Source organism: Babylonia areolata, chromosome 22 (genome assembly GCF_041734735.1).
Source record: "Babylonia areolata isolate BAREFJ2019XMU chromosome 22, ASM4173473v1, whole genome shotgun sequence".
In the NCBI taxonomy this organism is placed as follows: domain Eukaryota; kingdom Metazoa; phylum Mollusca; class Gastropoda; order Neogastropoda; family Buccinidae; genus Babylonia; species Babylonia areolata.
The window spans coordinates 18,186,120-18,198,894 of record NC_134897.1 but is presented as its reverse complement, the minus strand read 5'-3'; the positions used below and the strand labels follow the sequence as shown (position 1 = coordinate 18,198,894).

The 12,775-nt window shown below is 41.7% G+C and overlaps 1 protein-coding gene across 4 annotated transcripts in view; it reads right to left on the bottom strand.

The window, feature by feature from the left end:
* LOC143297180 (cysteine-rich venom protein Mr30-like) overlaps positions 1–12,775 on the bottom strand; it is an 86,884-nt gene that overhangs the window by 6,134 nt on the left and 67,975 nt on the right. For all 4 annotated transcript variants that reach the window (XM_076609376.1, XM_076609375.1, XM_076609377.1 and 1 more), the window contains 3 exons: positions 10,773–10,871; positions 5,644–5,763; positions 4,783–4,878 (listed from right to left, as the gene is read on the bottom strand). In XM_076609376.1, the coding sequence (XP_076465491.1) occupies positions 4,783–4,878; positions 5,644–5,763; positions 10,773–10,871 (315 nt within the window). The remainder of the gene's footprint in view (positions 1–4,782; positions 4,879–5,643; positions 5,764–10,772; positions 10,872–12,775) is intronic.

Genomic DNA, 12,775 nt, shown 5'->3' with positions numbered 1-12,775 from the left:
TGTTCGGTACTTTAGGCCGATTCCAACATCGCCATCTCTGAAGGCATCAGTAAGCATTGCAGAGAACATGAGGCTGAACAGCGTTGGAGCCAGGACGCAGCCTTGCTTGACACCATTTGTGACAGCAAAAGGAGCAGATGTTTCACCATTGTCCTGGACTCGAGCCTGCATGCCTTCATGGAATTGGCTGACCAAGGAAATAAATTTCCGAGGGCATCCGTACTTGGCCATGATCTTCCACAGTCCCTCTCTACTCACGGTGTCGAAGGCCTTAGTGAGGTCGACATAGGTGGAGAACAGATCAGCATTTTGCTCCTGACATTTCTCTTGCAGCTGCCTTGCAGCAAACACCATGTCAGTGGTTCCGCGCTCTTTCCGGAATCCATTGTTCTAGAACTGCCCTTTTCGTCACGGTGTGTGTGAGGCGGTGTTATGTCGGCTGCAAGTATCTTGACAGGATTGGGAGAGCCCAAGGAAATATTGTTAATGACAGTCTTTGTTTCCCTTTCGTCTTGTACTTATGAATTACATGTGCACTCTTTAAACTCTGAACGTCCCTGACTTTACATGAGTGGTACATGGCTGATTGACACATCCATCTCAGCCAAGGCCCTTCATTTGAAGACCATTGCTGGTATGGGCAGATACCAAAAAGGTTTGGCTTGGCCACTGGGATAGCGGACGGATGCTACTGTGGTCTGGCAAGATGTTGGCAGAAGTTTCATCTTCTTGGGGATTTCTGTGGTAGACAGGATGGCTTCATCATTTTAGTGGTGGCGGGCATAAGACACTGTAACCACCACACACCACACACAACACCCACGAAAGTGGTATTTCCGATTTACCCTAAATCTGGACTCATGTTATGGCAATAATCTTCCGTGAGAGTTGACGAAGGTTTCATACGCATCCTATCTGATTGTTGAGTTTGGGACTCACGTGGCTTATGATACTTGCCTTTTTGACCAGATGTGCAATTCATCCAAACCTCGTTGCAATATTCGTCTCTGTTTCATAGAAGTTTTCGGTATTATTATTATTAATTTTAATTATTAAAAAAAAAAAATTGATGCCCACGTGCGAAGAGCCTTTTCTATTATTTATCCTGTCATTGGCCGTTCAGACCTTTTGCTCCAACAGCTGGGTTGTTGCACAAACGCTCCTTTTTTGAGTGGATATGATGAGTTGCTATTTCTCAATGCCAGCCTGCTGCAGAAAACAGGAACGTTTCGTTTAATCACAAAGTGAAATAAGCATGTTTGCATTGAATATTCACCGTGATTCATCAAAAAACGGCAAGTAGTTCATTTCTCGTGCTTTCACCAAGACGATACCTTTTCTTTTTCTAACCCAGAGCAATGATATATAGATCGCCACGCAGGGTCCATACGTGGCGTAGGCAACATGGCCCACAGTTGAGGTCCCGGTTGTCCGTAGAGGCGCTTGTTATAACAGTTGAGATTTTCCAGACTCCACAACTAATTATGGCTGATGCTTTGCCTAACCCCTTGGATGAAAACCCCGCTAGAGATTCACCTTAAGGATCTTGTTATCGGTTGCGTTCCCTTGGGTTATGGAATCGAATAAGTTCCACTCAACTCCCCGAAAAGGGATGGCTGTCCTACATGGGGGCAACCGTCACACTGTTATGTCTCTCTGACCGGTATGTTGTACCTGAATCTTTATGCCAGGAAAAGGACATGAAGCAATGCAACCTCAGTCCCCCCAGAGATGTTGCCAACGACCCTGTTTGAAACGCTAGAGCTGGCATGCTCCATGAGATCCTGTTCAGAAGTTCGTATGACTGAACCGGAGGCAGTTTATAGTTTGCGACTGTTCGCTAATTCCAAAAGAAGTCGTTCGTGCTGTCTGGTTAAAGCAGGGTTGAAGAAATGAGACCGAAAGGTCCCATTTGGATGTTGACAGTCACGTAGGCCCACAGGGTGAAATGTCGCAATCAAATCCATCCCAGACAATTAGTCAACCAGACACTTAGACTTTGCAGGAGATGACCTCCAAGAAAGCAGATGCTGCTCAGCTTGCTGTAGGGATGGCTGGGGATGGCGTCTAGCTGAAGTTGTCTTTGGAGACACTTGCCCCCACCGCCTTCAGTTCCACACCCCGGAGTTGGGGCTGGGTTGTTGGCAGTGCTCTCCGCACTGAAATCAATTTTGGCCCAGTGTGCACTCTACCACGTACATGCCTGTTCTGGTGATTATGTTAGTCGACTAGACAATATACACAACCTACCATTGGTCTTTGAACCCCTTTGCAGACTTGCAGCATGCTTGAGACGAAGTCTCGCATGTTTACTGTTGGGAAAAAAAAGGAGAACAAACAAAAAAAACAACGTTAAATAGCCGTACAGAGTTAACACATTTACCACGGCCATCAACAGAAGAAGGTATAATGCAATACTTCGATTTTCATTCTTAAGTGCTTGCGCTTTCCCTGCACAGCTCGGAACTGCGTCTAACTCAAGTGCTGCCTGACAAAAATGTACCGCAACTGTTTACGTATCACAGCACGGACATGAATCAGATAACCAACAAAATCATTAAACAAACCACCCCAACCCACCCCCCCGCCACCCGCACCTTACCCCCCCCCCCTTCCTTCCTACCACACCACATCTAACGAACACCCATCATCATTCCCAGCAGACCTACAGGAACGGACAGGCCCACAAGCCCCCCACAACACACACGAAACACCAGGTGATGATGGAGAGGAACTCCTAACGAAGATTAGGCGTGGCGATAGAGCCCATATTTCTCCCCCTCCTCATGCCAGGAGTAGCACTGCATTCCGAGGGGCTGTCCAGCGTCAACGTCAGTACGCTGCTTCTGGACGAAGACTGCCCTATGGCCTGAGTCCCTGTGTGCAGCTTGCGGCTGCGAAGCCAGGCTACACAAACGTCGTTTCGTCGCTCGCAACTGCCTGTACGAATTGCTGATGAAATAAGAGATAAAGGTCTGGTCGACGCTTCAGCGATAGAATATTGTTAAAGAATAGAGATTGCGCAAGTCACGCGCACTCTCCCCGTCCGGGTAACACCGAATTTCCATAGAGAAGACTAGTCGATACGAACTGAGGATGACAGATCAGTGAATGACCAAGATATCCTTTCGGGCTCACTGCTAATGCACCCACAGTGGTTCGCTGAATCTGCTCCCTCACTATACCTATCAGTTTCCGCAGATCTGCCGGACCAGACTCGCATACATGGCAGACACATCCTGGAGGCCAACTGCATGGAATGACACAGCACAGTGAGCAGATAAGCGATATCGTGATTTCCCGACGACGTCCTTTTATGGATCTCATAAGGTGTCTACCACCGCCTCATCAGTCCAAAGAGTGAAGGCGGTTAGCATCGGCAACCGACCCGAACAGATTGTAGAATACAGGTTACATACAGATCTAATGACTACCTGACCATTAGTTGATGCGAATGGGACCTCAGTTTATTATCTCACCTGAATGACCACGAGGATTTTGTAGTCAAACCTGAGAGGAATGTTGAGATCAATCTTCAAACCTGGGCTCTCACAGACACTGCGTTGGCTGATAAACATCTTAATCATTCCGCCACCTTCCTCCTTCACACAAACTTGGCCAACCCATGATGCATGGGACACAAAATGTTAGGCAACCAACAGGAAAAGTTAATTCCCTTCATGTAAAACCATGCACATAATACAATATCATTATTATTATTATTATTATTATGAGCATTTACACCTGATCTTGAAAATAAGCCCTAGACGTTTACAGACAGAACACATACATAAATAACAAAAAGGAAAAAAATGAACACAAGATACCAAACATTATTTTTAAAATTATCCCCCCCACCCCCCACAAACTAAAACCATTAACATGATTATGAAGTACATTAAAGGAATGTAGAAATAGGGCTATGAACTAATGCCTTTGAAAGTTCTACTAAAAGAAGCTCGTTAGAAATAACTTCCCCCAAAATCATCTGCAGAATAGTTACTCTCTGTGAAATACTCTGTGTGTGTGTGTGTGTGTGAGAGAGAGAGAGAGAGAGAGAGAGAGAGAGAGAGAGAGACAGAGAGAGAGAGAGAGAGAGAGAGAGAGAGAATAAGCCACAGGCCCCCTATCACGGACGGTGGTTACAAATTCCTTATCACAACTAGGAGGACTCCCTGTGGGATAGATAAAACCACATCGCTTTTGGAATGTCTCACGGAAAATTGAAAACGCTCACCATGCACCATGTCAGAAGTCCAGTGTGTTTTGTTGGAAAAATCACCAGTTTCATCGTTGCTTATTTCTCAAGGCTTAAACACACTCTCTCTCTCTCTCTCTCTCTCTCTCTCTCTCACGCACACACACACACGCACACGAATATATTCGTTTCCGACATTTTGATTTTTTCCCTGGACCTCTCGAAATCCAAAAATTTTTAGTGCACTGCGCCGGTGTGCAATTATTATTATCAATTTATTATTATTATTATTGTTATTATTATTATTACTGTCAGTACACACACCCACACACATATGACTGAAGTAGTAGAAGACGTCATGCAAGTTCACAAAGATGACGTACAGAATAGCATTACGTCACCTGTTATGTCTGTGACGATATATATATATATATATATATATATATATATATATATATATATATATATCTGTGTGTGTGTGTGTGTGTGTGTGTGTGTGTGTGTGTGTGTGTGTTATACTTATTTTAATTCTTTAGACTTCTAAAGGTACATATCCATGTTCCAACAAACAACGTCCGTCTCACCACACGTTCTGCCCCTGAAGCCATCAGTGCAGTTGCACTTGCAAGTGTTCCAGTTCAGCTTGCCGCCGTTCTGACACTCCAGGCCCCGACAAGGTTCTGACGATAATGATGATGATGATGATGATGGTAATAATCGTGACCATAGTAATGATGTTGATAGTGACAACAGCAATGATGATGGTTATAATACTGTTGATGATGTTAATGATGGTGGTGATGATAAAGATAATTACGGCCGCAACAACAACAATAATTAAAAATCACACACACACACACACACACACACACACACACACACACACACACACCACACACACAAAACAAAAAAACAAAAACAAAACAAAACAAAACAAACAAACAAACAAACAAACAAACAAAAAAAAAAAAAAAAAAAAAAACGACGACGACGACGATAATGATGATGATGATGATGATGGAGATGATGATGATGAGTACATTATAGTGTTCATCATGTTCAGACACAAATCAATACGCGTTCACACCCGACTTTGGTGAATGATCAATAACAACAACAATAACATTTTATCAGCAACAATGATAACAACAACAGCACTACTACTACTACTACTAACAACAACAACAACAATAACAACAACCGTTTAATCATACTACTACGACTATACTATTACTGCTGCTACTACTACTACTACTACTACGAATGATGGTGATGATGATAATAATGATAATAAAAATAATTATAATTAAAAAAAAAAGAATAAGAATTATAAGAAGGCAGACAGACACACACACACGCACAGACACAGACACAGACACACTCAGACACACACACACACACACACACACACACACACACACACACACACACACACACACACTTACTGGGACATATTTCACACAGGAAGGGACACATGGTGGGATCATGCATGAACATGCCCGGCTTGCCGCAGTTAGACTTGGGGTGACGACCACAGTTGGACGGCTCAGGAGTTTTACAGTCCACTGGGGGAAAAAAAGAAAAAAAAAAAATCAACACGAAGATGGTCAGAAAACTCAGCTGTAAAAAAGCAAAGCAAACAAACAAACCAAACAAAAATTATCAAAAACACCGGAAGAAGAGGAGGATTAGGACAGGCTAGAACAGGACAAGAAAAAAAAGAGGATAGGATGGGACAGGACAGGACAGGATAGGACAAGAAAAAATATAGATAGGATAGGAAAGGATACGATAGGATAGGATAGGAAAGCGTAGGATAGGGTAGGATAGGATAGGACAGGACAAGAAAAAAGATAGGATAGTATAGGAAAGGAAAGGAAAGAAAAGGATAGAAAAGGAAAGGAAAGGATAAGATAGGACAAGAGAAAAGATTGACAGGATTGGAAAAGAAAGGATAGAAAAGGAAAGGAAAGGATAGAAAATGAAAAGAAATGAAAAGGAAAGGATAGGATAGGACAAGAAAAAAGATTGATAAGATTGGAAAGGAAAGGATAGAAAAGGAAAGGAAAGGATAGAAAATGAAAAGAAATGAAAGGGTAGGATAGGACAAGAAAAAAAATTGATAGGATTGGAAATGAAAGGAAAGGAAAAGAAAGGAAAGGATAGGATAGGACAAGAAAAAAGATTGATAGGATTGGAAAGGAAAGGAAAGGATAGAAAAGAAAAGGAAAGGATAGAATAGGATAGGACAAGAAAAAAGACTGATAGGGTTGGAAAGGAAAAGAAAGGATCGAAAAGGAAAGGAAAGGATAGGATAGGACAAGAAAAAAAGACTGATAGGATTGGAAAGGAAAGGAAGGGATAGGATAGGGCAAGAAAAAAGATTGATAGGATTGGAAAGGAAAGGAAGGGATAGGATAGGACAAGAAAAAAATATGACTGGATACGATAGGATAGGATAGAACAGGACAAGAAAAAAGGTTGATAGGATAGGATAGGATAGGATAGGTTAGGACAAGAAAAAAGGTTTATAGGATAGGATATGATAGGAAAGGACAAGAAAAAAGGTTGATAGGATAGGATAGGATAGGATAGGATAGGTTAGGATATGAAAAGAAAAAGTGGATAGGATGGGACAAGAAAAAAAAGGTTAATAGGATAGGATAGGAAAGGAAAGGAAAAGAAAAAAAGGTTGATAGGATAGGATAGGACAGGATAGGATAAGACAGGACAGGACAAGAAAAAAGGTTGATAGGATAGGCTAGGGTAGGATAGGAAAGGACAAGAAAAAAAAGGTTGATATGATAGGATAGGACAGGACAGGACAGGATAGGATAAGAAAAAAACGCTTATAATTATGATGAAATAGGAAAGGACAAGAAACAGTTGATAGGATAGGATAGGACAGGATAGGAAAGGACAGGACAGGAAAAAAAAACCGCTTATATGATGAAATAGGAAAGGACAAGAAACAGTTGATAGGATAGGATAGGACAGGACAAGAAAAAAAGTTTATAGGATGAAATAGGAAAGGACAAGAAACAGTTGATAGGATAGGATAGGACAGGACAAGAAAAAAAAGTTTATAAGATGAAAATTTAATAGGAAAGGACAAGAAAAAAGGTTGATAGGATAGGATAGGATAGGGAAAAAACGTTTATAGGATGAAATAGGACAGGACAAGAAACAGTTGATAGGATAGGATAGGACAGGACAAGAAAAAAGGCTTATAGGATGAAATAGGAAAGGACAAGAAAAAAGGTTGATAGGATAGGATAGGACAAGAAATTGTAGGATAAAATAGGAAAGGACAAAAAAAGAAAAAGAAGAAAAAAAAGGTTGATAGGATAGGATAGGACAGGACAAGAAAAAAGGTTAATTTTTAAGATAAAATAAGAAAGGACAAGAAAAAAAAGGTTGATAGGATAGGATAAGATAGGACAGGACAAGAAAAAAGGTTAGTAGGATAGAACAGGATAGGACAGAACAAGAAAAAGGTGGATAGGATAGGATAGGATAGGATTGGATAGGACAAGAAAAAAGATTTTTAGGATAAAATAGGAAAGGACAAGAAAAAAGGTTGATAGGATAGGATAAGACAGGACAGGACAAGAAAAAGGTTAATAGGATAGGATAGGATAGAATAGGATAGGACAGAACTAGAAAAAAGGTGGATAGGATAGGACCAGACAGGACATGACAAGAAGAAAGGTTTGTAGGATAAAATAGGAAAGGACAAGAAAAAATTGATTGGTTAGGATAGGATAGCATAGGATAGGACAAGAAAAAAGGTTTATGGGAAGAAACAGAAAAGGAAAACAAGAGGTTGATAGGATAGGATAGGACATGACAGGATAGGAAAGGACAAGAAGAAAGGTTGATAGGATTGGACAGGAAAGGACAAGAGAAAAGGTGAATAGGATAGGATAGGACAGAAAAAGACAGAACAAGTAAATATGATAGGATAGAATAAGACAAGAAAAAGGGTTGAAGGAATAGGATAGACTGGGATGTGACAGGATATACGAGAGGAAAAGAAAAGAAAACAAGAAGAGGGTGATTGAGATAGGATAGGATAGGTCGGAAAGGAATGGACTGGAAAGGATGGGATGAGGTGGGATGGGATAGGATGGGATAAGATTGGATAGTATATGATGAGATGGGATATGATATGATGGGGTGGAATGGATAGGGTGGGATTGTTTGGAATGGATATGATGGGATGGGATGGGGTGGGATTGATAGGATGGAATAACATAGGATAAGATTGGATAGTGTATGATGAGATGGGTTAGGATAGGGTGGGATGGGATAGCATGGGATAAGATTGGATAGTATATGATGGGATAGGATGGGATGGAATAGCATGGGATAACATGGGATACGATTGGATAGTATATGATGAGATGGGATAGGATGGGGTGGGATGGGACAGTATGGGATAGGATGGTATGGTTTACGATGGGGTGGAATGGATAGGGTGGGATGGTTTAGGATGGGGTGAGGTGGGATAGGATGGCATGGGACAGGATGGGATAAGATTGGATAGTATGTGATGAGATGGTATATGATAAGATGGGGTGTAATGGATAGGGTGGGATGGTTTCGGATGGGATGGATATGATGGGGTGGGATGAATATGATTGGGTAGAATGGATAGGATGGGATGGGATAGCGTGGGATAAGATTGGATAGTATATGATGAGATGGAATAGGATTGGATAGCAGGGGATAACATGGGATATGATTGGATAGTATATGATGAGATGGGATAGGATTGGGTGGGATAGGATAGCATGGGATAAGATTGGATAGTGTATAATGAGACGGGACAGAAAGGGTGGGATGGATAGAACGGGAAGGGATGAATATGATGGGATGGGATAGGATGAGATGGGATGGAACAGGATTGGGTGAGATGGGATAAGATTGGATAGTATATGATGAGATGGGATATGGTAGGATGGGGTGGAATGGATACAGTGGGATGGTTTGGGATGGGATTGATATGACGGGGAGGGGTGGATATGATGGGTTGGGATAGGATGAGATGGGATGTGATGTGATGGGATAGCATTGGATAATATGGGATAAGATTGGATAGTATATGATGATATGGGATAGCATGGGTTAAGATTGGATAGTATATGATGAGATGGGATAGGATGGGATAGCATGGGATAAGCTTGGATAGTATATGATGAGATGGGATAGGATGGGGTCGCATGGGATAACATGGATAAGATCGGATAGTATATGATGGGATGGATAGGATGGGGTGGGATTGATTTAATGGGATGGGATAGGATGAGATGGGATTGGACAGGATTGGGTGAGATGGGATAGGATGATATGGGACAGGATGGGATAAGATTGGATAGTATGTGATGAGATGGGATATGATAAGATGGGGTGGAATGGATAGGGTGGGATGGCTTGGGGTGGGATGGGTATGACGGGATGGGATAGGATGAGATGGGATGGGATAGGATGGGATAGCACTGGATAACATGGGATAAGATTTGATAGTATATGATGATATGGGATAGCATGGGATAGCATGGGGTAAGATTGGATAGTATATGAGATGGGATAGCATGGGGTAAGATTGGACAGCATATGATGAGATGGCATAGGATGGTGTGGGATGGATATGGTGGGATGGGATAGGATGAGCTTGCATGGGATAACATGGGATATAAGACTGGATAATATATGATGAGATGGGATAGGTTGGGGTGACATGGGATGGGATAGTGTGGGATAACATAGGATAAGATTGGATAGTATATGATGAGATGGGATAGGATGGGATAGCATGGTATAAGATTGGATAAGATTGGATAGTATATGATGAGATGGGATAGGATGGGGTGGGATGGATAGAACGGGGTGGGATGGATATAATGGGATGGGATAGGATGATATGGGATTGGGACAGGATGGGGTGAGAAGGGGTAGGATGGGATGGGATAGGATGGGATAACATTGGATAGCATATGATGGGATGGATTAGGAATAAGACGGTGTGGGATAGAATAGAACGGAATAGGACAAGATGAGATGGGATAGGGTGTGGCAGGAAAGGGATGGGTCAGAACGGAATGGGGTTTGATAGGATAGGATAAGAAGGGACTGGGTGCGTTAGGACTGGATCGGAATGGATAGGACAGGACAAGAAAAAAAAAAGGCTGAAGGGACAGGACAGGAAGGGATATTAAAAAAAAAGAGTAGAAACCGGAAGAGGAGGACTAGGATCAGGGTAGGTCTGGACAGGATGGATTGAATAGGATAGGTTACGACGGGACATCATAGGATAAGATAGGCAAGTGCAGGATACTTATCTGTAAAACACACTGACAACCAAATGATAAAAAGAAAAAGACAGAAAGAAGAGACAACCAAACAACAAAACCAGATGACCGTCACACACACACACACACACACACACACACACACACACACACACACACATGGAGCTCCAAAACAAACCACGTGGGGGGGGGAAAAAAACAGAAAAAAAAAAGATGGACAAAGGGAGACTAACGCGACAAAAAGAAAGGGAAAGCCTCACCCTTTTCGCATTGCGTCCCCGTCTTTCCAGGCTGACACCGACATTCACACGTGGCCGGGTCGATCTCGCCGCCGTTGAAGCACAGCTTGCCCTTGCAGTCTGTTGGCAAAGACCCGGGTGTGTGTGTGTGTGTGTGTGTGTGTGTGTGTGTGTGTGTGTGTGTGTGTTGAGGGGAGGGGGTGGGGGTGGGGGTGGGGGGGTGGGGGGGGGGGGAAGAGGAACACACAAACAAACAAATGAATGAACAAACAGATAAAGAAATAGATAAATAAATGAATAAATAAATAAATAAATACATGAATAAATAACTAAAAAAAAAAAAAAAAAAAAAAAAAGAAGAAAAAAAAGAAATACATGTATAGATACATAGACAGATTGGAATATAGACAGAAGAATAAACAAACAAACAGATACATTTTGAAAAAGAAAAAACAAACAAATAAATAAGTGAACGAATGAACAGATGAATGGACGAATGGATGAATGAATGTACAAATATGATTTGACTTGGTGTGAATGAACGAATACTCACATGAATAAAACAATGAATACAAATCAAGATAAATGAAATACATAAATAAGTAGGTATATATGCATAAAAAAAGCTCTGACATAAATGAATAAATAGATGCAGTTTTCAATGAATGATTAAATACAATAAAAAAAAATTAATACACACACACACACACACACACACACACACACACGCACAGAGACGTACAATACACAGAGACAGAGACAAACAAACATACATACAGACAGACATAAATACACACGCGCGCGCACACACACACACACACACGCACGCACACACGCGCGCACAGAGACGTACAATACACAGAGACACAGACACAGACATAGACACAGACAAACATACATACATAGAGACAGACAGACAGACAGACAGACAAACACACACACACACACACACACACACACACACACACACACACACACACATACACACACACACACGCACTTACGACTCTCTAGAAGACTGTCACATCATTCGTCAGTTTTGGTTGTTGTTTTCACAAAGTTCTTATCAAGGACTGAAGACTTCACACAAAAACCAGATAAAAAACACTTCACAGAAGCAATTATTTTTCATTAAATGTTCAGAAAAAACAACAAGAAAAAAAAAATTAAACAAACAAACAAACAAACAAAAAAGACGACCCCCTCCACAAAAAAAAAGCAACAACAACAAAAAAAAAAAAAAAAAAAAAAAGAAGAAGAAAAAAAGAAAAGAAAAAAAAAAAGCGAGAGATGATTAAGATTACGCAGGTTTCATAATCATGGTCTACCACCACAAGTCTCTCTCACTGAATACATAAAACTAAAGGCTGTTTCACGAGCACGTGCAACATGAGCAGCGTGAAATGTGCGTTCAGTTGAACAACCAAAACCGTTGTTTCATTTCAGTCAAAGGTTTACAGTTATTCAGTGATTTCAAAACTCTAAACGACAGTTGTGATATTTCGTTGTTAAAAAGAAAGAAATTAAGAAAAACAAACAAACAAGCAAAAAACAAAACAAAACAAACAAAAAACCCACAAAAAAAAACCACGTGCACGGACGCACATTTCGTTACGAGTGGCGCCTATTTCATTTGCTGCAAACACCGCTGTTTTCTAGAAAATTAATTCAGCATCATTTCACCATCCTCCCCCTCTACCCCCCACCCCTGCCACAGCCACAGCCCCAGCCCCCTCACCCGCCCCACTCCAAGAAAAGTAAACTGTTTAACCAGCCAGTTGCTGCCAGCCGGACATAGCAACTACACACTTCTGTCAGACACAGCCAGTTGCTGCCGGCCGGACATAGCAACTACACACTTCTGTCAGACACAGCCATTTGCCCTCCAGCCGGACATAGCAACTACACACTTCTGTCAGACACAGCCAGTTGCTGCCAGCCGGACATAGCAACTACACACTTCTGTCAGACACAGCCATTTGCCCTCCAGCCGGACATAGCAACGACACGCTTCTGTCAGACAC